General features: G+C 45.2%; 1 protein-coding gene across 2 annotated transcripts; it reads right to left on the reverse strand.

The window, feature by feature from the left end:
- Positions 1 to 4920: 4920 nt before the first annotated feature.
- On the reverse strand, positions 4921 to 23918 carry mxi1 (max interactor 1, dimerization protein). Of its 2 annotated transcripts, none has more exons than XM_027015397.2 (6): positions 23490 to 23918; positions 20872 to 20974; positions 18322 to 18351; positions 8134 to 8248; positions 7287 to 7476; positions 4921 to 6949 (listed from the first exon to the last, which is right to left on the reverse strand). In XM_027015397.2, the coding sequence occupies exons 1-6, from the start codon at positions 23713 to 23715 to the stop codon at positions 6786 to 6788; spliced, it is 828 nt and encodes a 275-aa protein (XP_026871198.2). In that variant the 5' UTR covers positions 23716 to 23918; the 3' UTR covers positions 4921 to 6785. The 2 variants fall into 2 exon arrangements, with proteins under 2 accessions (XP_026871198.2, XP_026871199.2); XM_027015398.2 differs by lacking the exon at positions 23490 to 23918 and adding an exon at positions 21229 to 21710.
- Positions 23919 to 25597: the final 1679 nt, after the last annotated feature.

A 25597-nucleotide genomic window follows, 5' to 3' on the forward strand; every position in this document is an offset into this window, starting at 1 on the left:
AATATCAGCACTTTGCATAGATGTTCATATGATTAACCTACAGACAAGTGAGTGAAGAGTTTAGATAAAATCTAGCTCATAAAACGTTTGATCAGTATTTCAGGGAGGAATAATGTTTAGCAGTTGTGACCAGCGAAACTGCTGTATATATGTCCATATGTATATATGTATATATGTATATATATGTTATGTGTGGAATATTTTACGATGGAAGAGTGTAAATCTAGTAGCCACGCCCATATCTGTAATTTTCAAGATTTCAAAAAGGAGCAAACGGGTCAAACATTACAGACGTCATGTGGTAAATTTACGTTACGTACAAATTAAGGCCATCCAAATAGTATTGGAATCGATATTCATTTACCTGGCTGTTCTGAGATTTGTGATTCTTTTTTTCCCTCATGGTGCATGTTTGGTGGGGAGTGGTATGCTCAGACTGACCCTCAATCTGCATTCCGTTCTGTGCGTTTTCAACAGTGCGGAGAGTAACCTTCCTGGCCTGAAGTCACTAATTGGCCCTGTGCCTCATCTCGAGATGCCAGACAAAGTGAGGAGAAACAGCTGCCGGCTCGCTGACATACCAGATCACAGAATGCTGGGTGTAAACAATATAAACAGCAGTGTCGGCCCACAGGAAGTGATGTGCTGTACAGGTTGAATTAGTAGGTTTCATTTAAACTTTGGGGAGGACACCGCTCACACTGCCAAACCTAACACATATGAGTAGTGTGAGCAGGAATTATTGAGGGGGACTCAAAAAATGAGCTCATTTGAGATTTGCTGTATGGTGTGATAGCCTGTCCCTTGGTGATGGGAAAGGTCTAATGTTTGTTTTAACATTTATAAAGTGTGTTAGTAAATAATTAAAATGGGGCATGAAGAATGCTTATAAATTTAGATTAAATCTCACAGTGAGACACAATTTAGAGCTATTCTGCATTGTTACAGTGTTGTTACAGTGTTGGATTACAACACAAGCAGAGAGGGAGCCAGCCTGCAGCTCCCACAACGTTTAGGGGCCCCCTTGACAACAATCAAATCACATTGATCTTGAAAGGGAACTACAATCAAGCTTTCTCAAATATATATATATAAGAAACAAAGAAAGAAACAAAAACTTTACATTAAAATTGGCTTTTTAAAATTGGTTGGTAAAATTAAAAACACATTAGGAGATCATTTGCTAGGGGGGGCACCAAGATTTCGACTGCCTAGGGACCTCCACCTATTGCAGCCCGTACCACTGCACAGCGCAGCACGGGCCAGTCTAGACCTGCGTGACCCAAAGAGCACCAAAGTGCGAATTAGAGAGAGAGAGAGAGAGAGAGAGACTAAGCAGGGAATCCATTCATAATAATTACAGCCTAAATGATCTGAATACGAATACACCGAGGTTTCTGTGATTGTTGGGCTTCTTTTAAGTAAACGGAAACTCCAGTGTGGTTCGCATTCATTTCTGAAAAGCTACATACATATTTATTAGCGACGGAAAGAGCTACAGCTACATTTGTTTTCTATAATGAATAAGAATACAAGCTCACAAGTGACAAACCTGGCTGTTGTTATTGTTGTTGATATTATTATTAAATAATGTGAGGATACATATGACATCCCTGCAGTTCTGATACAGGCTAGAATGTGTAACTACTTTCTTAATGTTATTTAAGGATGCATATTTTTCATGTACATATCTGCAGATAATAGATCCATCTGACAAAGCAAATATACATCACCCCATGGAATGAACATTCACTACAATTTTGAACGTCTCTACAGCTTTTACTTACATATATCTCAAATTTATCCCTTATATATCTCTTATATATGTTTTATATACGTTGGAAGTCAAAAACGTGTCTCGTGTTTTGCCGGATGAGCCACAGAAAACGCTGAAGGGAGCGACTCGGTCAGTCGCGGACCTGGCGTGCGTCAGCATCTACACAGCGTACAGATTCAAAGCCCGTCTGTGCATTTCCACTGCAAAATTAATGCCTAGATAAGTGACATATGTTCTGGAAAAAAAGAGGAACTGTTAATCTGAATCCATGGTGCAGTTCTGTCATCTACTGGTGGGGTTATATTAGTGCCCTATGAGTTAATAAGGTTTCAAATGTGTCGTTAACACTCTTCAAACTTTCCTCAGTAACCGACCAGGAAACCTATACAATGGTAATATGGCATCATGTTTAGAAGGTGTGAAGTTTAAAGCCACTGTAGTTTATTACAAAATAAAACCATCTAATGTAGCCATAAGTTGTTAGGAAGTGTTGTTTTTTTGCTTTGATGAAAGCAAAGGAAAGCCCACATTGCAAGCTCTACTGGGGGTATTAAATTGCAAAGTAAAATGTACTTAGATAGGCTGCAGGTCCTACGTATCTTTTCCCTAGTTTTCTTTCACATTTTAGAACTCAATTTATATTAATGTTATTTTATTTAATCTGATTTGTCATCATTCAGTAAAGTATGTATAAGGTACTTTGGACTCATCTTTAATGTTGACTCAGAATTAAAGATTCTATATGACGATGACTTAATTCCAGATTACAAGATGCTTACTGGGACAGTGGGCTTGTCTTCCAGTACAGTGCATTTTCAGGCTGTTTTACAGGAATTGTGCCTGAGCACATTCCATAACGGACGGCAGAGGATCTAAAGGTGGACAGTCTCTCTCAGTATTGATGTATTGCTTAACTCATTACATGTGCTTCCAATGTGTCAATAAACATGAAGTTATAATTTTAGTTTGTTTATTTGCTTTTGTGTGTGTGTGTGTGTGTGTGTGTGTGTGTGTATGTTTCTAAGATGTAGCCCGTCTGATCATTTACTGTTGGCCTGTACCTGACCACAGAACTTCTGATGACTGGATACTGTCTGAGCTGGATGACATCTACAGACTCCCAACTGTTCCCAATAAATGTTTTATTAAAGTGGCTGGTGAGTGCAATCTTATGCATCGAGTAGTGAAATATGCAATACTGCTGCTAACCTCTACGCATCACCTGTATACGCACCTGACCTCTACGCATCACCTGTATACGCACCTGACCTCTACGCACCGACAGGCCAATTTGCTGCTCCTATTGGGATACTATTATAACTACACTAATTAGACAACAATAAATCAGAGGACTGGGCAGCAAAGACAAAATTATTATTATGATTGAAGCAGACAGGCTTTTTTTTTTTTTTGGTCTTCAGGTTTGACAAATGTTGGTGTTTATTGTAAGTATTGCAGTTCAACTTACATCTATAGTCAGAGTGCATGTTTACAAAGAATGGCCACAAAGTTTAGCAAGACTTCGCTTCTCCCAAGAAGAGCTTTGTGCAAACCAGACCCTTTCTCCTGTTCCCCAGAGCCTCCTTACCACCACGCGTACACTCACACGGCCTATAGGGGGCGTGGACATCAAGCCTCTCGGAGCTGACTTCTGGGCCTAGTTGCCTCCACGTTGACGTGGTTACAAAGTGCTTAAAGCAACGTTTGCTCTGCCGCCCTCTGATACTCCAGTTTGTGCACCAACACTAGAGGGGAGAGTCATTCCTTGGCCCCAGTCTCAAAAAATATTAAAAACAAAAACAAAAAAAATCAAGGGCTGATCCCAGAACAGATTCGTCCATTCTTCTCACCTATTTTAGTCGTTAAGTGCCATATCTACAAACATCAGTTTTAACAAAATAAAATAAATTTATGAATAACACCCCTAAACTAGGACCAGGCTTTCCTAACCACTGTGCTTGTAAGGGCAGGATTGGAAAGTTCCTAGGTCTGTGCTACCGAGATTAGTGATGCATGTGGCCTCAGACCACTGCCCCCTGGCGGCCACGGCCGGAATCACCAGAGAGTGCAGTGCCCAGGACAGGCTTGCTGTACAGTGATAGAGTGTATTAGATGGGATGGCCTGTTTGGGCGGCACTTCTGTTCTGTGATGGTTCGTTAACAGGCCAGCAAAGGCAGTGGCACTCGGGGGTACAAAAGTGGTTTTCTTTGGTGTGATGTTAGAAAGCTCTGGTTCTCACCATGGGTCCTTGGTGTAAGTGCAGATTAAAAGAAAAGGGGCGGGGGGGGGGGGGACCACAAGGAACAAAATAACATCATGTAAAGAAACAAAGCAAAAGGTAGGTTACATGCTCAGGGTGGGGGCTGAAGAAGTGAGAGAGAAAGAGAGATGGTGTTCGTGTGTGGTTTGGTGGTTTGGCCTTGTGTTGGAAAACAGCACCACTTCATGATCAGTTCTCTAACAGGCAGGGATGAGTCTGTGTAGCCCCACGCAGCCCACACAACCGCCAGGCAGAACGTTCACCTCACACCATCATGTGTACAAACACACATCCCCTCGCGGGGGGGGGGGGGGGGGGGGGGGGGGGGGGGGGGGGGTTCTGCCTCTCTTCCAATCACAGTGGCGTTCTAGGTGGTCTCGCCTAATTGCATGGGGGGCACGGCTGTGGTGTAGCTACCCCTGGTGGCGCACGTTGGGAACCACGTTCAGCACAGAGAGATGGAGCACAGCAGCTGTAGTTGGGACGACAAGCTCAGAATCAAAGAAAACAAATTAAGATTACACAGAATTGGATTACATTGCATACTCCACCTCCAACATAAACAGCTACATGAGAAGGATAGGAATGCCATCACAGCATTAGAAAATTCACAAAACTCAAAGAAGGAAAAAAAAAAATAATAATTTTTTTTTTTTAAACTTCCCCTCCCTTGTCATTCAATATCAAGGATAGATAAATATGTCTTAACAAAACCCCAAACCCAAACTAAAAGAAGTCAGAGCATTCATTCTAGTCCAGATGAAAGAAAAGACGGAAATCAAGCACAATGTCCTGGACAGCAGGGCTGAAGGAGCATGCCTTAGAGGTCTGCCTGCAGTTTCCTGTTCTCATCGTTTGTTTTAGTGCCCTTTTAAAGTCATATTTATTTATCCTTCTTGTTACTGTCTTGAAAGAGAACCCCACCCATGTGCTCACAGCCACACCCATGGGCACTCAGTCATGCCCTCAGCACAATAGTGGAATGCCTCGTAGCTTCAAACAAGCAAACACGCACACAAAAATAACAAACGATAACTAGCTAATAAATAAAAGCGCATCTCAGCCGAGAACGCGTCTGTGCTCAGGGTCCCCGGCCCCGGCCGGGCGAGTGTCTGTGTTCAGGTCCCAACCCCAGCTGGGGCATGTTGGCTGCTGTTGCTGTTGTTGTTGTTGTTGTTGTTGATGATGATGATGTTGTGGGGTGCTTGGTTGCTGTTGTTTTGTTTTTTGTCCCGTTCATCCGTGCATGCATCATTTTCCTGTTCAAACTCGATGTGTTTCAGAGCATCAGGAGTTTTTACAAACGTTTACGTTCGGGCAGTTAAACATTACATTATAAACAGGGGACCAAAAAACAAACAAAAAACCCCCAAACAAGAATGAACATAATGGTAATACTGTCCACGCAACTCTGCCACAGCATCTGAAGAGGATATTCATCTTTCCAAAAATATAATTTAAAATGCACAAAAACACAAGACAAACAGCCACAGAGGCAATATTTCTACCCACTTGTATCTACCTTTTTAAACTCTGTTTTTTTCCTTTTGTCTTAATTTATTAAACTATTTATGTATTATATACAAAAACAAGCAAGTTGGATTTTCCTCTTTAGGACGGACACTGTAAGTGCCTCAGGAGGGGAGGGGGTGGGGGTGTGACTAAGGTAAAGCTGGAACTGGAGGAGTTATTGCTCATTACTGCTGGGGGCGGGGCAGGGCGGAGCGGGGCGGGGCATCTACTCGAACATTTGGGGTGCTATGGTTCTGGTACCATGCCAGTTCTACGATCAGCTCTATGGGTACATAGTCACTCCTGATAGCTGCTGTGTGGAAAATGTTACACGGACGTCTCCGTGGTTCGAACACACACAAAGGAAATGTCCCTCTCACTACCGACGGGAAAGGCCGTTAGATTTTGGTTTCCCACTGTTGAACCTTATCGGTGATGAGACGGACAGCTGATGAGGGCATTCTCGCCCACGTTGTTGGTTCGTTTAGCACCAGTCGACATAGTTCATGCCTCGTAACCACTGACCTTACGATATTGAACGATGTAAGAAAGCGGGGCCACCGATCCTGATATGTAAGGGCCAGCATTCCAGCACATGTTCAAACGATACGAGCTTCGTGGATCGAAGCCGTCCAAACAATTGCTTCGACTGAAAGTTCCAGCAGGTGACCAGTTCACAAGCCTTTTTAACCCGTAAGAGAAAGACGATTTTAATAACCACGTTTAAAAACAGCCAGACAGCTGCATCACATCAACTTACAGCAACTTTAATTTTCATTCGAAGTTCAAATGAAATGTAAAATGCTGGCCAACAATGTGTTTATAAAGGTTTGCGACTGGTAAAATCATTCAGTCTGGTATCAAACAGATGCGCTGAAACATCCTTACAGGCCATCTATAAAAACTCTATATAAAGACAAAATCATAATCTCAGGTGAGAAATCTCTGAGCTTCTTCAAGTCTTTGCTCACTCACACCTTCTTAAACATCCAGAAATATCAGTCAGCCAATCAAAACGCTTTTCTAATGAAAGGACGGGTTGTGCTCTGGTCACCTGAATGATGCGACAAGTTCTGATTGGTTGGGGGCGGTGGCAGGGAGTGTCAGGGACTTGATTGTATCGGAGTGGATCACGGAGAGGGGGAGGGAGGTGGTAGTAGCTGCTGTTGCTGGGACTGTGTGTGTGTGTGTGTGTGTGTGTGTGTGTGTGTGTGTGTGTGTGTGTGTGTGTGTGTCTAGGAGTTGAAGGCAAGCTTGAGGCTGCAGGAGGAGTAGCCCTCATCACTAGCCAGGCTCTGCAGGCTGCTGTGATCATCCAGGTCACTGGTGCTGGCTGTGCTCATGCTGTCCAGCTCTCCATGGGAGAACTCGGTACTCTCTACGTCCACCTCGATCTCCTCTGCAAGGCGCGGGGGGGGGGGGGGTAATGGAGGAGGAAAGAGCAGATGAGAAAGAGGGAACGAATGAAAGGAGTGTGAGAAAAAGTGTGAGGGAGAGAAGGGAAAGATGTAGTTGTTGGTAATGAACAGCAAAATGACTTTTAGCTGACCAGCTGGAGGTGTGTTTCAGTTATGGGGCTTTAGGGACACGAGAGTGATGACTAGTGTGAGCAAACAAGGACTTTCTATACAGGGCATCCCTCCATGTCTCAGTGTGTGTGTTTGTGTGTGTGTGTGTGTGTGTGTATGCCTATGCATGTGCACTGTATGTGTTTATGTGTGCGTGTGTGTACGTACCTTGGTCGGAGTCGGAACGGTCGGAGCGTTCGGAGCCCAGGGTGGAGCCCACGCTGTCTGTGCGTATCCGCTCGGGCTCTCCGAGTCCCGGGGCACACCGTAGGGAGTCCAGCTGCCGGCGGAGGTGCCTCTGCTTCCTCTCCAAACTCTCCAACTGGTACCGAGACTTCCGGTCAGTCTCCTCTAGTTTCTACACATACGGATAGACAAACAGAGAGAGAGAGAGAGAGAGAGAGAGAGAGAGAGAGAGAGAGAGAGAGAGAGAGAGAGAGAGAGAGAGAGAGAGAGAGAGAGAGAGAGAGAGAGAGAGAGAGAGAGAGAGAGAGAGAGAGAGAGAGAGCGCATGGTGGTGATGAGATGATGATTTTTTTTGTTCAGTGCGTGCATGTACTAGTGTGTGCGTGTGAGTGAGGGCGTATGCTTGTGTGTGAATGTGTCCATTGCAGAGTACGGCATAACCCAGCTTGAATCAAGATACACTAACCCGGCCAACATGAACAGAGAGGGGCAGCATTCCGTGGCACTACTGCAACACAACACTGGCCCACACAAGCTACTCATCAATAATCAATACAGCACAGGCTAAAAACAGGCCATGTGTGCATGGCACTCCTCCACAGCTCTGAACACCAACATGCTCATGGATGCAGTTCTTGCTTCTTCAAATCTGGGGTAAATTTAGTCCAAAAGGCAATGTGGAGTAGGGCCTGTGCACTGTGTGTGTGTATGCATGTGTGTGTGCCTTGTTTTTGTGTTTTTACCTTTTGCCTTGTTGAGCAGGCCCAGTGTAGTGTGTGTGTGTGTGTGTGTGTGTGTGTGTGTGTGTGTGTTTGCTTTGTGTTTTTACCTTTATATGTGCTTTTGCCTTGTTGAGCAGGCCCAGTGTAGTGTGGCGGTTACAGTCTGGTCCCAGTGGTATGAGAGCCTTCAATCGCTCCAGACACAGACGCAGGTGGGCTCGTCTGCAACACACACACACACACACAAACACACAATGACATAGCAGCCAACATGCTGCAGCGCTGTATTTAGTACCAAGACACCAGCAGTTCATAAAAATGACTGGGCAGCTTTAAAAATAAATAAATAAATAAATAAATAAATAAATAAATAAATAAAAAATTTTAAAAAAGAGTTGCAGTCTCTTCTTATTCCACACGGGGGCACAATGCACTTCACATTCACCATCACAAGTCCTGCGCTAATAGAAGAGTATTCTCTCTCCTGTTATCATGGGCTATTGCTGGCGTACATCCAGGCAAACCTTACACATGCACAGGGGGTTACTCATCAAACACAAACACACACACACACATGCCTAGGCACTAGCATATCAGGCACTGGAGATGAGCAGTGAGGAGTATATGTAAAGACCGTGTGTGAAAGAGAGACAGACAGAAAGATAAAGAGGGATAGTGAGCTCTATCTCTCTGTGCATATCTATACCCCTCTTGTCAGGTCGGGGCCGACTATATTGTCTCTTATCAGGACCACGTGTCTACTGTCTCTCACACACGTGCACGCACGTGTACGCACTCACACACACACACACACACACACACACACACACAGAGACAGACAGAGTCTCGCCAGTAAAGATAGAGGAAGATTTACTGTGTCTTATCAAAGTTGAGTGTAACAAATGGGGCATAGATACCAGGACAGCCTCTCTCACATACACCCACACACAGACACACTGAGATGTGCATGGGAGAGTGTGTGTGTGTGTGTGTGTGTGTGTTTGAGTGCATGTTTTTGGCAGGCGAGCCAGTGTGTTCCTCACTGATAACTTTGTCATTCTAACCCCAGACGCCCCCATAACCCCCAGAACAGTGCTACCACAAAGACTCAAACAAGCACTACGTCATTTGATTCTTTAGGGCCATGTAGCAACACGCACGCACACACACGCACAGAAAAAAACCCATGTACACCACAGATGTCAGACAGACAGACACCTTTCCATGACAAAAGGATGTCACCTTATCCAGCATGCTTTTAACACTAAACACACACACATACAAACACATTCCTTCATGCCATCATGTATTTACAAGCATGTCTACTGTAAGCACCCTACACATACCTTACACACGCAAACATGAGTCACACCAGGCAGTACATCTTGAAGGGGTGTGTGTGTGCGTGCGTGGGCAGCTTGAGTGTCATTCATTAGTGATTCCAGGCCCCAGGAGACACTTCCACCTTTAACCCCAACCCTTGCCCACTCCGCCTGACTAACCGAGTGCACCAAATGGCTAAGACATGTCAGTGAGGGCTCGGAAACCAGCAATGCGCCCAAGTGCCGCACAACACCCCGATTACCCTTTTTGCCCAATCACAGAGGAGTTCCTGTCCCAGTCAGCAGTGCTGGCACGCAGACGGCCAGCCCACTTACACGCTCACACGCCAAGGTCCATCCAACTCAGACACACCAGGGTGGACACTCCCCTTAATTAATCCCCGAGAAACAACCCCAGCCAGAATTTGGGTGTGACGGGCATGCAAACCTAAAGAGCAGAACCTGGAGTTCACGCCCTGGATAACAACTTGGGCAAGAAACTGAAACATCCTCTGACTAATGAGACGAAATGGTGGTTTCATTATAACAGAACAGGAGGCACTTTAAGAAGATCCAAAGGCCAAGCACTAGTGTCAGCTAATGACTTGGGTTATATAACTAGTCAAATTGCACTAACAAATCATACTCGTGTCTTGGTCTGTCATCCTGATTTTAATATGGCTTATCTGATAACACTGTCCTGATCCACCCTGCTACAATTTTAGCTCCTTTCTAAATGAAACACAGGCAAACCAGCCAGTCAGGATCTTCTGGTTCATTGGAATATCACAGAAAGGTGTGCTAGATGAGAACTGGGGTTTAACCACCTCAGAGACCGTAACCGAGACTTCTATTCATGATGCAACAATAGCGGCATGTTACCTCGACCAACAGAATGCGGGGACGAAGCAAAGCTGCACTGGTGATCTCTACCACACCGAGTTACACAACATTCACACCATGAGATGAAAAAAGGACCGCCCATCTTCCTGTTCTGCGATCAATGGCGTGATCATCTCAGCTGAAGTGCATGTGTGGGGTATCTAAGTGTCAATTCCACGAGTGTGAGAGTTAAGCAGTTCTCTTCAAACATACAAACAAACAATCAATACAATTGTGTGTGTGTGTGTGTGTGTGTGTGTGTGTGTCAGAGCCAAGAATAGCTCCATTCCTCTACACGCCATCTGTAGAGAGATTACACAACACAACCACCAGTTTGTCATAAACACACACACACACACACACACACACACACACACACACACACACACACACACACACACACACACACACACACACACACACACACACACACACACACACACACACACACACGTTCTGTTGAAACTACCCACGATGTCGTGGGTGCAAACGCCTGTATTTCTGTATTTGTGTGTGATGTGTGGTGCTCTGTTCTGAATTCTTCTCAGTGCTCAGAAAAGCTCCTGTTCTCCCTGTTGTGTTAAAGCTATGATATGTATTTTCCTGGAGCTTACATACACAATCTATCCTGTTTTACTCCACTCAGTTTGGTAAACAACTCTATTGTGGTAAAAATAACACTGAACCAAATCAATTCCTGGACAAATTTAATGCATACTTTTGGGTGAGACAGTGCAGTGGTAGCTCAGTAGTTAAGGTACTTGATTTATAATTGGAAGATTGTAGGTTCAAGCCCCACCACTGCCAAGTGGACACTGAGCAAGGCCCTTAACCCTCAACTGCTCAAGCCAACTCGCGTTAGATCACACAGTAGCTTTAACTGTGGTTCAGTCACACAGAACAGACAGTAGCTTTTTTTGTGAGGGAGCAGAGAGCACAGGACTTGTTAAACACAGACATGTTAGAATATTACAGAGGGAGGTGGAGCCTGAACTGACAACCCCATTCCCCAGTCATGTTTGGACTTGTTCTCTCTCTCTCTCGCTCTCTCTCGCTCTATCATGCGCACACGCAGTTTAAACAGGCCTTTCTCAGACAGGCAGTACACCTTCATGCATCCTCGAAACAAGTCAATGCAGAAAAAGAGTAAAGGCAGAAAAACCTATATCCTTCAAATGACTCTCTCACTCAAAGTTGTGCAAAATGTCCTTTTTCTTACTGCCTTCAAATATCCTTCCACTGACTACGCACGCACGCACGCACACGCACGCACACGCACGCACGCACGCACACACGCACACACCCTTGTGAGTTTCTTCACACATCCTTTGAATGACTCAACACACACACACACACACACACACACACACACACTTGCAAAAGTCCTACAGTTTTAGCTGACAAGACCAGTAAAACAATATTGGGGAACCTAGAAAAACCCCAAAAAACAAGAGACCCCCCACCCCAACTCCAACAAATCAAGTTCTTCATAGTGTACTACTTCAGCTGGGAAAGGAGAAAAACACAGTGATTTAGGAGAGACTTATTAACAGCATAAAAGGTGTAATACTGACGGACCTAGCCGGAGTCACTGTGTGCAAGTTCAATTGAAAGCGGCTCAGTCCAAACCTCTGAGGTCAATTAGGGGCCCAGTGGTCATAATGCATTGGCTTTCAACCGTTTCTCATCTTCATGGGAATTTGTACGGCTTCTCTTACTCACTCTCTCACCCTAAAGACAGAGAACCATGAATAGATGCAGGATAAGAGAGAGAGAGAGAGAGAGAGAGAGAGAGAGGAGAATGAGGAGAGAGTGAGAGCACAGAGGGAGAGGAGAGTGAGAGGTGGAAAAGAGAGAGAGGGAGAGAGGAGGCTTATGAGCTTCTTTTGTTACTCTGTGTTCCTGCTGCAGCCTACTCACTTCTCTTGATAGAACTGAGATTACCTGGATCTCCTTTTTCATACTATATATATTTCACATATATACACACACATACACGCACGCACACAGGCAGGCATACAGATCATATAGATGCCCATGCAATGAAGCACGAATCCACAAACACTTACTTCATGAGCCTTTACTTTTACCATTGCTCCTCTAAATCTTCCCACAGGAAAAACGAAACTAATTTTACTACGCTGTGTCTGGGTGTTTTTGTGAGACCTGATAAAGATCAATAAAGATCCATAAGGACAAGTAAAGATCAATTTTCTGACTGACACACACAAATCCAGAGTTTTGCCCTCTTGTGTGTTTGAGCTGGCCATAGAGTCGCACTCTTCAGGTGTGCCTTTTCACCTAGACTACGACTGTGGACTCCTCTTGATCACTATAGGCCCTGCCCGACAGAGTGGCAGAGGGGAAAGAAAGACAATAAACAAACCTAAAAATCCAGAAATTAGCCTGATGTTGGGTGGAAGAACATCTGCTGGAGATGGGGTGTGTGGAGAAGTGAAGAAGAGTCCAAACACAGGGCTCAGGGAAGCGGAGTAGATGAAGGCGTGTTTTCTATTCAAAGAAGTGCATGTATTCTCAAGCCACTGCATGTGTGTGTGTGTGTGTGTGTGTGTGTATGTTCCCAGAGAGATCCCCTCCCCTGACCTAGTTGTAGAGGAACACCCACATGCAGAGGTGCCTCTCTGTTGCTATGCGCTGTAGTGTGAAGTCTCTCAAAGTGGGAGGCCTGACACACAGCAAAACTCTCTCTCGCTCGCTCGCACGCACGCACACACACACACGCACGCACAAGTACACCAGCTGAATGACGTGGTGATGCAGTTGCTTCCTGCCAGCTGATCTGCGGCTGAAGAGAAAGCAGGCAGCACCTCATGACTCTCAGGTGCGGGCCTCACACGCGCTGAACTCACGCGAGGAGCACAGAACAAGCCCACCCGCTTGGAGGACAGGAATGGTCCATTCCAATGTAGTGCATTCCAGCATTTGATTCCAGAGTGCTCCTCAGTTCTGGTGTGTGTCTGTCGCTCTCTGTCTTCCTCTCTCTCCCCGTCTCTCTCTGTCTCTGTACGTATTCCCCCCCCTCTCTCCCCCTCTGTATTTATTCCCCTGGGTCTCTCTCTCGCTCTGTGTGTGAGTGTGTAAGTATGTGTGTGTGTCTTCCCCATGGCAGCATGCAGTATGGCAGGTGTGGCTAATGGCAGGGTGGAGATGTAAAATGCACAGAGGCCTGGAGGGAACAGAGCCTGCTCCAACTGTCCCAGCTCCAACCACCCAACTCCAACCACTTAGCAAGCAAACCCCCTGCCGCTTGTGAGGCTGTACGTGTGTGTGTGTGTCTTCTAACATTTCCTCTTATGTGATGGCTTTGGCACTGAAGGTCATGAGGCTTGGCCTCCTGAGCTGATCCTGAGGTGATCAATGAGGGAGACCATGAGTTTGGACTGGAGGGACAGCAGTCTGGCTGATCCACTATACTTCACACACCGCTCTGAGCAGCCTTTTAGAATGTGTGTGCGCACGCTTCAGTGATATCTCCAGTGCCCGACGGGAGAGTAACACGTCGGACATATTTCTGAGGTCAGATATGCACAGATTAAACCCCACCCTGTCCTGTAACACGGGCAGGCAGGCGGGTGCGTGCACACACGCACGCACGCACAAACGACCCCAGTTGTACCGCAGGCGCTTGGAAACTGTGCCAGAACGGAACTCCAGCCCAACATCACAACAACCAAAACCAGCATGCGCGCGCGCGCACGCACGCACACACACACACACATACACACACGCACGAGTCCGCTAAGCCTTTAGCTGTTAGCTGCCAAAAAGCTGTGAACACTCAATTTAGCACAGAATTATACACAGAGAGCAAGAGAGAAAAGGGTGAAAGACAAACAAAAAAGAGTAAATGAGGAAAAAACGTGATTTGGAAAGACAGAGAGAGAGAGAGAGAGAGAGAGAGAGAAGTTCCAAGACAGGAATTTTAAAATGGGCTTCTGCTGTGTTATTTACTATTAAGTAGTTCTTTTGACAGACGAACAATCATTCTTGATGTCTGTATACACAGCCAGGCGCACACACACCCAAGACAGCAGTGAACCTTACAGATGGACACGCACAATGTGTCACATGTTACTCATGCCAGCAGGTCCAGACCGGCGAGATGGCTGGGTGCATCCTTACTTAGACAGCACTCAAACCTGTCTCAGAAATGATACTTAGGTGTTACTGTGCAACTCGGGAAGAGCAACAAACATGCATGTGCGTGTGTGTACACGTGTATACAGTACCCACTGTGATGGAGAGTGGCCCATACAGGACCATCAGTAACACATGAATTAATTCCCATGCTGAGCTTTCATCTGTACAGACCAACAAAACCTACACACGTCACATGCCCTCAGTGTATGTGTGTGTGAGTGAGGATGATGGTGAATTTGGAGAACATGAATCACGTGTGTGTGTGTGTGTGTGTGCGTGCGTGCGTGCGTGTCTCTACTGGCCAATTCTGGAAGACAGTGATCCTGAGACCAGCACGCTTCTGGTTTAGCACCTAATAAACAGCAGAATGACTGCATCACACACATGCACACACATGCACACGCACGCATGCTCGCAGAATAAGAGATAAGCAGGTTCTGAACTCTCTGTCAAGAGAGTCTACTATTAAAAACACCTAACCCTAACACACAAACAGACAGCCAAACACACCCACACACACACACACGAGCGCAAAGATCATGGCAAGCCAGCAGTGTGTGATGAGTACTGATCAATGGACTTGATTGATATGGACGAGCTTCATCTTGGAAAATGCAGTTGATCGGATTGCAACAATGTGTCATTCAGGCTCCAGTAGTGTCCATATCCTTTGTTTACTAGTTTCTGGCCCATAAATCCCCTTGCAGGCTCCTCTATTTAAGGCCCTTTGGTCAGATTTAGCTGTGCTAGCTGAATACTCTTTTCCTTGGTCATGAGGCTTGGAGCTGTCATTCAGGGTCATAAAAACTAGGCCTAGATTTGGAACGAGTGACTCCAGCCAGCCCAAGGTGCTGCCCCATCCCATCAGTGGTGTTAACTGTTTGCGTCGGGTGTTCGGGGAACTCGAGTGAACCACGGGGGGAAGCTGTACTATAGCTGCCGTCTCTGGCCCTGCCCCGGTGCGCTGCTGACCCTGCAATCGTATCCTGAGGGGGCGGGGCTCTGGGACGAGGTGTTCCCTTACCCACATTGGATATAGGGCAAGGCTACACAGAAGCGACCTCTGATTCTCCAGTGTCGTCTGCCCGATTCACCCTGGTCCCAGGCTGCAGGGAGAGACACAGGCCTGGGAGACCATTTTCCAGTGTGTGTGTATCCCTTTTGGGTTGGTGGCTAAGAGCATGAACAAGCAGTAGGGGCTGTGTGTGTGAGGGAGATCTGGCTGAAGTAAAGATCAAACCCCTTAAGCTGCTTTTCCTAGCCAAGGGAAACATCTCTCACACACACACACACACACACACACACACACACACACACACACACACACACACACACACACACACACACACACACAGTTCTACTGCAGGCGCTTGGAAAGTGTGCCAGAACAGAACTCCAGCCCAACATCACAACAACCAAAACCAACACACGCACACGTGCGCACACACACACAGTGGTACTGCACTTGTATACGTCTACACACAAAAGTTTAAGCTGTCTTTCATGCATTTTTTTGGTACGTTTACATAAACATGCACATACATGCACATGTTTCGGATCGCTGAAAAACATTTTGTGAAGTGTGCGTGTTAATGACAGAGGTTTTAAGGTTATAGAGCCTGCATCAGGGGCACTGGTGCCAGGCTGTTGACTCTGTAACCCTCCTGGGACCAAAACACTTTCAGCACCAACTGCTTCTGCACTAGGACCTCATTTACTGGGAGCTGGAACCCTAACTCTCAGAAGCACAGCACTCTGAGAAACTCCCATTGGGCAGGGTTTCGCGCCACGTTCTAGAACGTTCTCCAATACGCTCTGATTGGGCTGCGACATCGTGGAGTCAGAAAGCTCAGTGCTAAACAGCAGAAATCTTGCAAATTAGCCAAAATAAGTAGAACAACACACATCTACAAATAAACTGAATTTTCCTCATTCGAGTTAAAACTACTCTCGTGAAGTATACTGTTCTACATTCATGATACAGTCATGTGACAATTTTAACATTTTATTTATTTATTTATTTATTGCATCGCTGAGCTCTAATCCGTGTGGTGTTTATATTTAAGGCATCTAACCCGAGAAAGCAGCTGTGAGTCAGAACTGTGAATGCAGAAGGTGAGGATGCTCAAACACTGGTTTGGGAGCGGGTGCGTGCGTTTGATCTTTGCATGTGGTGACATGTGAGGCACCGGAATGTGGTTTAAGGCCTTTCATCCTCCTGGCGCCCTCAAATGAGCCGTTCCAGCAGGAATCTTCCCCTTCACACACACGCACATGGACGCAAACACACACACAGCCACACGTGCCACTTCCAGGCCCAGACGCACACAAAAATGGCCGCCTGTCGGCCCGCCAAGGTGCAACAATGCCACTCTCATCTGTGAAACTCCCCCTAGTTACACAGACATCGCGTGTCAAACGTCCCAAAAGCGCTTGCTCCGGGGCAAACACACTCATCCTCCGTGCTGGGCATGTCACCTGACCAGCAAGGCTTCTAAACACTCCAAACCTGCTGGCTGGCTTCTGGAAGGGCTGTGTGCACTTCCTGTGCTACCATTTCCTGTTCCTCTCTCCATGGGTGCTGACTTTGTACTTCAGTGCTATTATGTCAAACCAAAATCCAAAACATCTCACAGACTTCGCTGAGTGGCCACACAGAACCCAAATCCAAACTCAATCTTCACCCACAAAAACATGATTGGTTCGTGACTTCATGGCCCTCACGGCATTTTAGCCTGGTTTCATTCAAATGTGCAGCTCATTTGAATCTGCCTGAGAGGTAAACAAATGCAGTGCACATTGGGAGCAAGGAAAGGCTCACAGAGGATGTGGCAAAACTTTAAAGAAAAGGTCAGGTTCTTGTCTCTGAAGTGGTATGTGTGGGAGGAAACAATAGCACCATATTCAACTTCCTGTCTGACCGAAGCAGCCCAAGCGGGTGAGGGTTTCGGTGTTTTGCGAGGACGATCATGACATCAGCACATCTACCCAGCGCCGGGCTGCTGTTCTGATGACACACACACACACACACACACACACACACACACACACACACACACACACACACACACACGTCTGGCTCCTATCTTGCAAAACCAGTTGGCTATGAAGTAGATGAGCAGACACGTGCACACACACACATACACAGACATGTACACGCCTAGTATCACGCGAAAGTCTTACTATGAAATGTACCATGTGACTTGGTGGAAAGAGAGAAAGAACCAGCTGAACTGAAAGTATGTACAGTACAGCACCTGATAATCGCCAGGGTCAAGGGGAGGCCTCACCTTACTAGTGCTCTTGCATGTCTCAGACAGGAAATCTAGGATCAGTTTTGTCTTTCTTAACCTAATAAGGGTGCACACTTGGAAAGGAATTCCAGGTCATGACTCAGGGACACTTCACAGACTTGTGGTCTGGAGACAGTAAGATGCACTTGGTTGTTTCCACCTGGTCTAGACAGCTTTGCCAGTTTCCTTGAAGTGCTGTATGCTGCATTTGTGTACCCCTCCTCCTTCCAACCCCATGGTGCACTAACCCAAATCAGATAAAGGTTTCTGGACACACCTCACACACACAAGCACAAGTACACCCACACTCACAGAGGAGTACATGCAGTTTGTGCTATTGAACAGGAACTCAGTGTCTCTGATAAACCGAGTCCTTCAGCTTCCTATGCTGAACTTGGTCCTTTATACCAACATCCATCCATAGTGAAAGTAAACTGATTTACTCATGGAGGGCTTTTTATGAAACTTAAAGAGTAGGGTGACCCTGGGTGTCTGGTTTTGAGCTCCCTGTGAGTAGAAAGTCTACTGATTTCTTTCCTGTAAGGCCCATGTGAGGCAGTAGATTAAGAAGCACTGCAACCTGCTCACTGGCTCTTACGCGGAGCACTTGAGTGACGCGACAATGGCTGTTACTCACCGATTCTTCTCCAATTCGTTGTGCGTAGACCTGTGGAAACAAGAGACACCATTTTAAACAGCGTCGAAGGAGCAGCATGTGAAACACAGATCTGGGACCTGTTTCTCCACAAGCAGCACACGGTTAAGATCATCCTAAGTGAAAGTGTCTGCAGCATAATACTCACACTACCATCTTTGTGTTACAATGCTTTTAGGAAACTCAGCCCAGATGTTTACCATACACTCATTGGGCTGGCTTGTGCACAGTGCTAACTATTCTGGGCCAGCCACATGTGCAAAACCTTCTCTGACTAAGCACAATATTATCTGAGCTAGAGTCAGCATTTGTTCCTCCACAGAAGGAATGGGACTACAGGGGCTAAAAGAGGCTGATCCTGGGCCTGCACAGGATCTCCGTTGTACAAATGGCAGCGTGGCTGAAGCCAAGCGCAGATGTATTCATTCATCTCCACCTCCCCCATGACCTCCTCCCACCAACCAAACCTCTATGCCGCTAGCATGCATTGTACAGTCCCTTCCACACACAACCAGACCCGCTTTGTCCGTCTTGCTGTGAGGATGCCGAGAGCGAGCACACGAGTGATGGGAAGAAAGAGGAGGGAAGGAAAAGCGAGAACGTGTCCCCTGTATAAGTGTGAGACAGTTGGTTTCTCCTCACTCCAGAGCGACAGGGTGGGCCAGCCTCCACTCTCCACATCTCTGGCTCGGAGCACGAGCCAGCGTGTTGTTAATAAATGTGAAGCGAATCAGCTTCTTTGTGTAGCCACGCTGAGAAGGCGAGGAGGCTGTCCGGACTGCCTCTCGTCCTGGGTGGCTGAAGACATAAGCCCAGCATGGGCCCAGCATTTGGGGGGTTCACATCGCGCAGTCAATACACTGACAACTACTAATAGTGTGCCATGTTTGATTTTTGTTTGTTTGTTTTTTCCTGGCCTCCCACAGCTGACCTGATGGCCTTGGCGCTTCCATATGAGCGGATGCACGTAAAAGATGGAGGGGGGTTGTTGCCTGGCGCCTTCAGAGGAACATGCATATACACTGGACCTGTAGGTACTGTACTGTTCTATGAATTATTAATTATTAGCATACAATAACCATCTTATGTTTTAATACCGCAATGCAAAATGTGCATAAGATACACAGGGAGTTTGATTAGGGAGTGGGTTGAATGGGTAAATGCAAAAGACTGAATTAAACTAAACTAGATTTGAATACAACAAATTCCAGAATGACTGCAGTAAATGATATCATCATGGGGTTATCATTATAATCGCTCTGTTTACCTATATAGTTACAGCTCTATTGTGGTAAGACAGGGTGAATGAAGGTTCCTCCAGCACACTCTGACAGGTATGCCCACAGATCAGATAGCACACTGTAGGTCTGCATACTCACTCACTCTCTCTCTCTCTCTATCTCTCTCTCTCTCTCTCTCTCTCTCTCTCTCATAGACGCACATGCAGGCTATTTTGTGAACAACTCATACGGAACTGAAATCAGCCATCAAGATGTCTGACAGTGAGAAAGGCAAAACAACTGAATCTAGGAAAACCTCCCTGCACACAAACACGCATATATAACACGGCGCAACCAGTGAGGAAGATGCAAGCTAGCACGAAATGGCTGCAGTAGTCTACTGCCAGTCTGTGCTCCAACATGTTCGCATGTTAGATTGAAAGATTATCTTCAGCCGAGGCGTACGTTAGTGTACGTGGCTACGTATTGTTCAAAAAGGCATGACAAATTCTCGTGCACATGTTGGCTATATTGACTTTTAAGCACTTCTTTTTTTCGACAGGGTGACCGATGATTGTTGTTGTTTTACTGTCACCTCACCAAGCAAAAATCCTATTTTAAGCATGGACAACGATTTTCAGTCACATAATTTCGTATATTCACCTTGTAGTTCTAGAAAACAACGCTTGCTGTAAATAAAACGTCGAGTGGGGTTAGGTGCAAAACTCTCATCCTACCCGTAGCGGTAAAAACAGTTATATTGAATTAATATAGAATATCATGTAATGATCCTGTCACGTGAATGTATGAAGTGTCAAAATAAACGGTCTGGTTTGGTGGCTTAGCAGTACGGGAAGAGAAAAATCCCCCAGTCAAGTACTCTTCGGCACTGTACAATAAAAGAATTTCGCGTAGTCCCTAAGCGCCATGCTGCAGCAGTGCAGTTTGACAATCAGCTGATGGCAGCGAGCTGTACAAACGCCCCCCTCCACCAAGACAAACTGACCAACATAACACCTGCACGATCTGTTCACAAACGGCACTCAGGATTTATTAAATCCATCCAACTTGTCATTGAAATATTAAGCCAAGTTGACGTCTAGCAGCCGTTTTGAAAATATCTGCACAGCAAAGTTATAGCTAAATAAGATTAATTTCGTTAACCGCAGGTTCTGACAGATGTCATCGCTTACATTAATGCTTTTACGTCGAAGAGAACGGGGGGTTAATGCGATATCCTTCACCCTTCATCAAGAAACGTATGGCCCACTCTAATGCTGGCACAAAATGGTAAACTAAGAAATTTGCTTACCTGTTGTGGTTGTTGTTGTACTTTTTATTCCGGAGTTTCCTTTGTCTCTGGTAGCTCGAGTTTTGAATAGACGGAAACGTCGAGGCATATCCGTGTTCGCACTCTGTGCGAAAGAGAAATGATAATATAACTAGTTACCCATCTACTTACCAAACCTCAGCTATATCTCTAGGCTACTGACACCCTCACCGAAGTTAAATCACACAAATAACATGCATAAACAGCACATAGTTTATAAACAAAATACATGTTTCTCTTTTAGTTCTAAAACCATTATAAGTGACAAGTGGCATTTGGACAATGCGAATAAATTCGTTTGCTAGCTATACTCACAGCTACAAACCCAGTAGCACTCACCTCTTTCTCTCCGCTCTAAATATTCGGCAGCTTCCAACAATCTCTGGATATTTAGCACCGCAGTCATGCTGTTTTAATGGCTAGCGTTAAGATGGATTTATGGTATCAAGGTGACAACTATTGCTTAAGTTAGGCGAAATTGTGACAATATATTACTTGATATTTCCCAGAATGTAAAAATACTTATTTATTTTTTATATTAAATTTGCTGGCTCTGACAACCGAGTGCCGACCTGAAATATTTTTCTTCCCAGCGCTAGTTAGGTTAGCTAGCAAGCTAGTTACAGAAAATTGTCAGGACCAACAAATTTAAAAAAATCCCTCATCAATATAGGAGTATTAAAATATTAAAAGTACTTAGGAAATGAGCGACTAAAAATTGTATAAAATGAATAGAAACTGTACAAAAGCCCCTAAAGCCCAGCGGCTGCAAATTCCTTGCTTCTTATGTGCTCTCCTCCCCCAGTTTGTTTACCTAGCCTCACAGCTGAGAGGCGGAGACGCGCACAGGCGAGCCCCAACACAAAGACTTATGGGATATGGAGTTCTTCTTACAAAACTCTACTTACATCGCAAACGTTTATGCTTCTCCGAAAACAAAACAGTGATAATATAAATGGTAGACGCGTAAAGGAAGCACGGCGTCGGCACTTGCAAAAGGCTGTAAATTACAGACTCATGTCGGCCTGGGGCAAGTTAATGTAATTGTAACTTGTCAACAAAAGTTTTCAGTATTACATCTAACGCTTTGCGTCTATTGCATATAACATCGCAACTGAAGTACAATTTAAAACGAGGAGAGAAGATTAACAGAATTCGTTTCTTTTACATTCGTTGTCTTTACTCTTTTATGACCACTTCAACTCCCATAACCCATCGATTTGGAAGACTTTAATAGTGACGTTCAAGTCAAGCCAAAGGCCCAGCAACACATGACATCACATCTGCATACAAATTTGATTAGAGGAGAGTCCCACTGGGCGGTGCCAGTAATGTCAGCTTTGACCAATCCGAGAAGCCAACAGCTCTCATGTGGAGGCCATGTGAGCACGCCCCCGGTACAAGGAAGCAAACATGGGAAGTAGAAAATATAAAACAGCGAAATTAAATAGACTGTCGTCTGTGGGATTCGGACTTGAATCCAATGCTACATAGATTCATTAAGATTATGGCTCTTTTAAAAGCGTGCATCGGCAACAGCATTCACTTGGCCTATTTATAAATTACTTTATGTAATACTGGTAATTGTTTTTAATGTGAAATTTAATTTGAAGTTCTTTTAGCCACCTAAAGATGATTCAGTGCTTTTATTGAAAGCTTTGCGTAGCCTATTGACGCGCATTTTATTCACTTTAAAGTTTCTTAAAAGAAACAACATAGAAAAGTCTGTGGGATAAACCATTTGTGCACCTCATATAATATACACCTCAAGATAGTTACTACATGGTTAAAACTCATTTAACAGCTTAAAATACCTTAAATATATACAACTTATATTTGTTTGTAACATTTAAGTTTGACGTGTATTAAAGTTTAGGCTTCCAAGGGGCCCCGAAGTGTAAACTACAGACAATATAACTGCCGCCCAACTTTATAACCACTTGCTATTTCTGAAGCCAAACTCTCAATCAGATGTAGCCGACTCAACCAGACGTCTCTAAATGGCTGGCTAGCTACTCAATAAGTTAATCGCCTGCTATCAAATGCTGATCAGTCTGTGACGAGGGACCAAACTCGGAGTGTAGCATCATTGAACAACACAATAGGCTTCAGACTTGGAAACGAACGTGTGCCAGCCCGACGGGACAGCCAGTGAACCGGGGCAACAGCGAGGGACGAGGGCGGCCTAAGAAGTAGGTTGCAGGATAAAATGCAGCAGCATGCCTAGAAAAAAACAGCCCGTCAGCCTCCACCTAAATAACCAGCCAGCTGCATTTAAATTACGGACCAAGGGCTGATAAGATTAATCCTCCACAAAGCGTCACATATATGAATGCTACCCAATTGAGTAGGATATTTTATATCTATAAAAATTAATTTAAAGTAGAAATACCATAAACTGCGTTAGCCTGGAGTGATCAGAAACTAGATCTCTTAACGGCAAGTTAACAGCACGCAAGGCGCATACTGTGACAGTGCTTGCTCCTTGTCTTCTTAGCTGATCGTCGGGTGAACTCGATCCTTTGTTGTCTGTTGACAATGAAACTGCTTCAGTGGACCACAGAAATACAAAACTCATTGCGGCGCACCAATTTACTTACTTCCATCCTTCCTTTCAGTGCTTTCCAGGTAACTCGCTGCCTCCAGCAAAACTTGCACATTTTTGAGAAAAGTGCCTATCTGGTCCATGGGAGAGTCTCTGGAGTTGAAGACGTCATTGAAAGGACAACTAGACACATCAAAATCTTGCGGATCCACAGATGCTTCAGAGTCCAAGAACACATCTTCAGCCTTCACGTCTCGTCGGTGCCTCTCACTTCTTACCATTTTTTGTGCTAGTTAACAGAGTGTCCCCTCTGAACGCAAAAACTAAACGTCAGTTAATGTGAGGTGCAGTTCGCTGTATCTCGTTCTATTCACTGGGCGCAAGGACTCATATCCTATGGATGCGGGAAAAGCCGCGAACACCGCAGGGTCCTAGCGTCCCCCGGCCCTAAGAGTAAAAACAGTGCCCCGAAGGCTTCGACATTTGATGTCTGGATTACCTCGACAATAAACCTCTCGCTAAATGTATAACCGCAAAGTGGCTTTTTTTACTTGGCCATAACATGATGTAAACCACAAACGAAACGAGCACAAGTGGATACTTAAAAAAACTCACTTAAAAGTAAAAATGTTTACTACTTTTTCTTAAACTAAGAACAAGTATTCACACAATGTGCATTAGTACCTTAACCTATTACCATTGCTACATATATAGAGCCCCTGAGTTTCAATAAACACCGTTATTATACCTCACTTTTTTAGCGTCCAAAACCCATATTCTACTCCATATCCCTCAAAGGTAGTTAGCACTTAGGTTACACGTGAAAATAGTCCCGGTGTTTTAGCATTCAAAGTTCTGACGTCGGAGTGGGGGTTCAGGGGGTACCTGTAGTCTCTTAAACTCTTTATTGATCTTGGGGCATATTATTTAGTAACTACTATGAATTATTCAGTTATTACACAGAAACCAATAGTAAAGGCATATAGTTACAAGAGTGAGAAATGAGAGGCTGGACTGGCGGGCAGGTGTCTGAAATGTGAGAGGATTAAATATATTTTAATACACTTTAATACATTTTTCTGGAGGAGCGCTTGACCTGTTCCAGCAAGTGAAACAATTTCAAATAACAGTACTTCAAAAACATTATCATTTTAAGCACTCTAAAGGTTAAAAAATACCCAAAACCTTTAAAAATCCCATACAAGCCTCAAACTCTCGCCATTAAAAATAATATCAGTATTTCAGACTGAAGGTGTTCAGAAACCCCCCTCAGAAGCAGAAGGCATGAGTGCGAGGAGCTCCCTTTTGGAGTGTGTTCACCGGCAGGCGGAGGTGCTTCAGACGGGCGGCTCGGCCAGAGCTGAGCCCCCCGACACCGTCATGCTCTCAGCTGCAGGGAAGCGGGCAAGAACGAGGGCGGGTCAGAGGGTTGCACGAGAGGGTGGATGAGACGAGGGGGCGGCGCAGCAGGCAAGCGAATGAGTTGGCGAGCGGGGGTGCACTCTCCTCTGGCGCTTCAAAGCCTTCGCACGGGCGTTTGAAGTGCACCTCACAGACGGCATGAAAGAGGTGGAGAGATCTGGAGAGCTCCCACTTCGCAAAGGGAGGAGGAAAACAACTCCGTGGCCTTTAGCAGCGTGTAGGTGTGTGTGTATGGTGGGCATCCACCTGGCTGCGCTTCTCTTTTGGGTCTGAGGATAAAGGGGAATTACTGTGTGTCCTTGAGGTGAGTGAGGCACCCATTAAATATGCGCAACAGAGAGACTAAACCCACCATAGCAGAGCTGCTCATGCTTCCCTCATATACCTTGATACCGTCATATACCCGTATCATATAATGTAATACTTTTATACACCTGTCTCATATACCATAATATTGTCTTATACCCGTAGCATATACCATAATAGTCCTACTACTAATTGAGTAGAACTTGCTTGAACAGCTGATGAAGGATCTGTCTGCAACATCCTCTTTCTCTGGGAACTCTGTGCACTTTACTACAATTTTGAATATCTCTACATCTCTTACTACAGTACTCTGCAGTTACTCACCTAGAATATTATACCTGATATACCACAATATTGTCATACTCATATCATATACTGTAATACTGTATGTACCCTTATCATATACCATAATACTGTCATAAACCGTAATAGACT

Source organism: Electrophorus electricus, chromosome 21 (assembly GCF_013358815.1).
Source record: "Electrophorus electricus isolate fEleEle1 chromosome 21, fEleEle1.pri, whole genome shotgun sequence".
Classification (NCBI taxonomy): Eukaryota; Metazoa; Chordata; class Actinopteri; order Gymnotiformes; family Gymnotidae; genus Electrophorus; species Electrophorus electricus.

What these genes read in the sequence shown, in the direction of transcription:
- mxi1 (XM_027015397.2), bottom strand. Translation starts at nt 23,715, where the DNA reads ATGGTAAGAAGTGAGAGGCACCGACGAGACGTGAAGGCTGAAGATGTG. An exon ending in CACTGAAAGGAAGGATGGAA is followed by an intron (nt 20,975 to 23,489) that starts GTAAGTAAATTG and finishes TCTTTCGCACAG; the next exon opens with AGTGCGAACACGGATATGCC. An exon ending in AACGAATTGGAGAAGAATCG is followed by an intron (nt 8,249 to 18,321) that starts GTGAGTAACAGC and finishes TGTGTGTTGCAG; the next exon opens with ACGAGCCCACCTGCGTCTGT.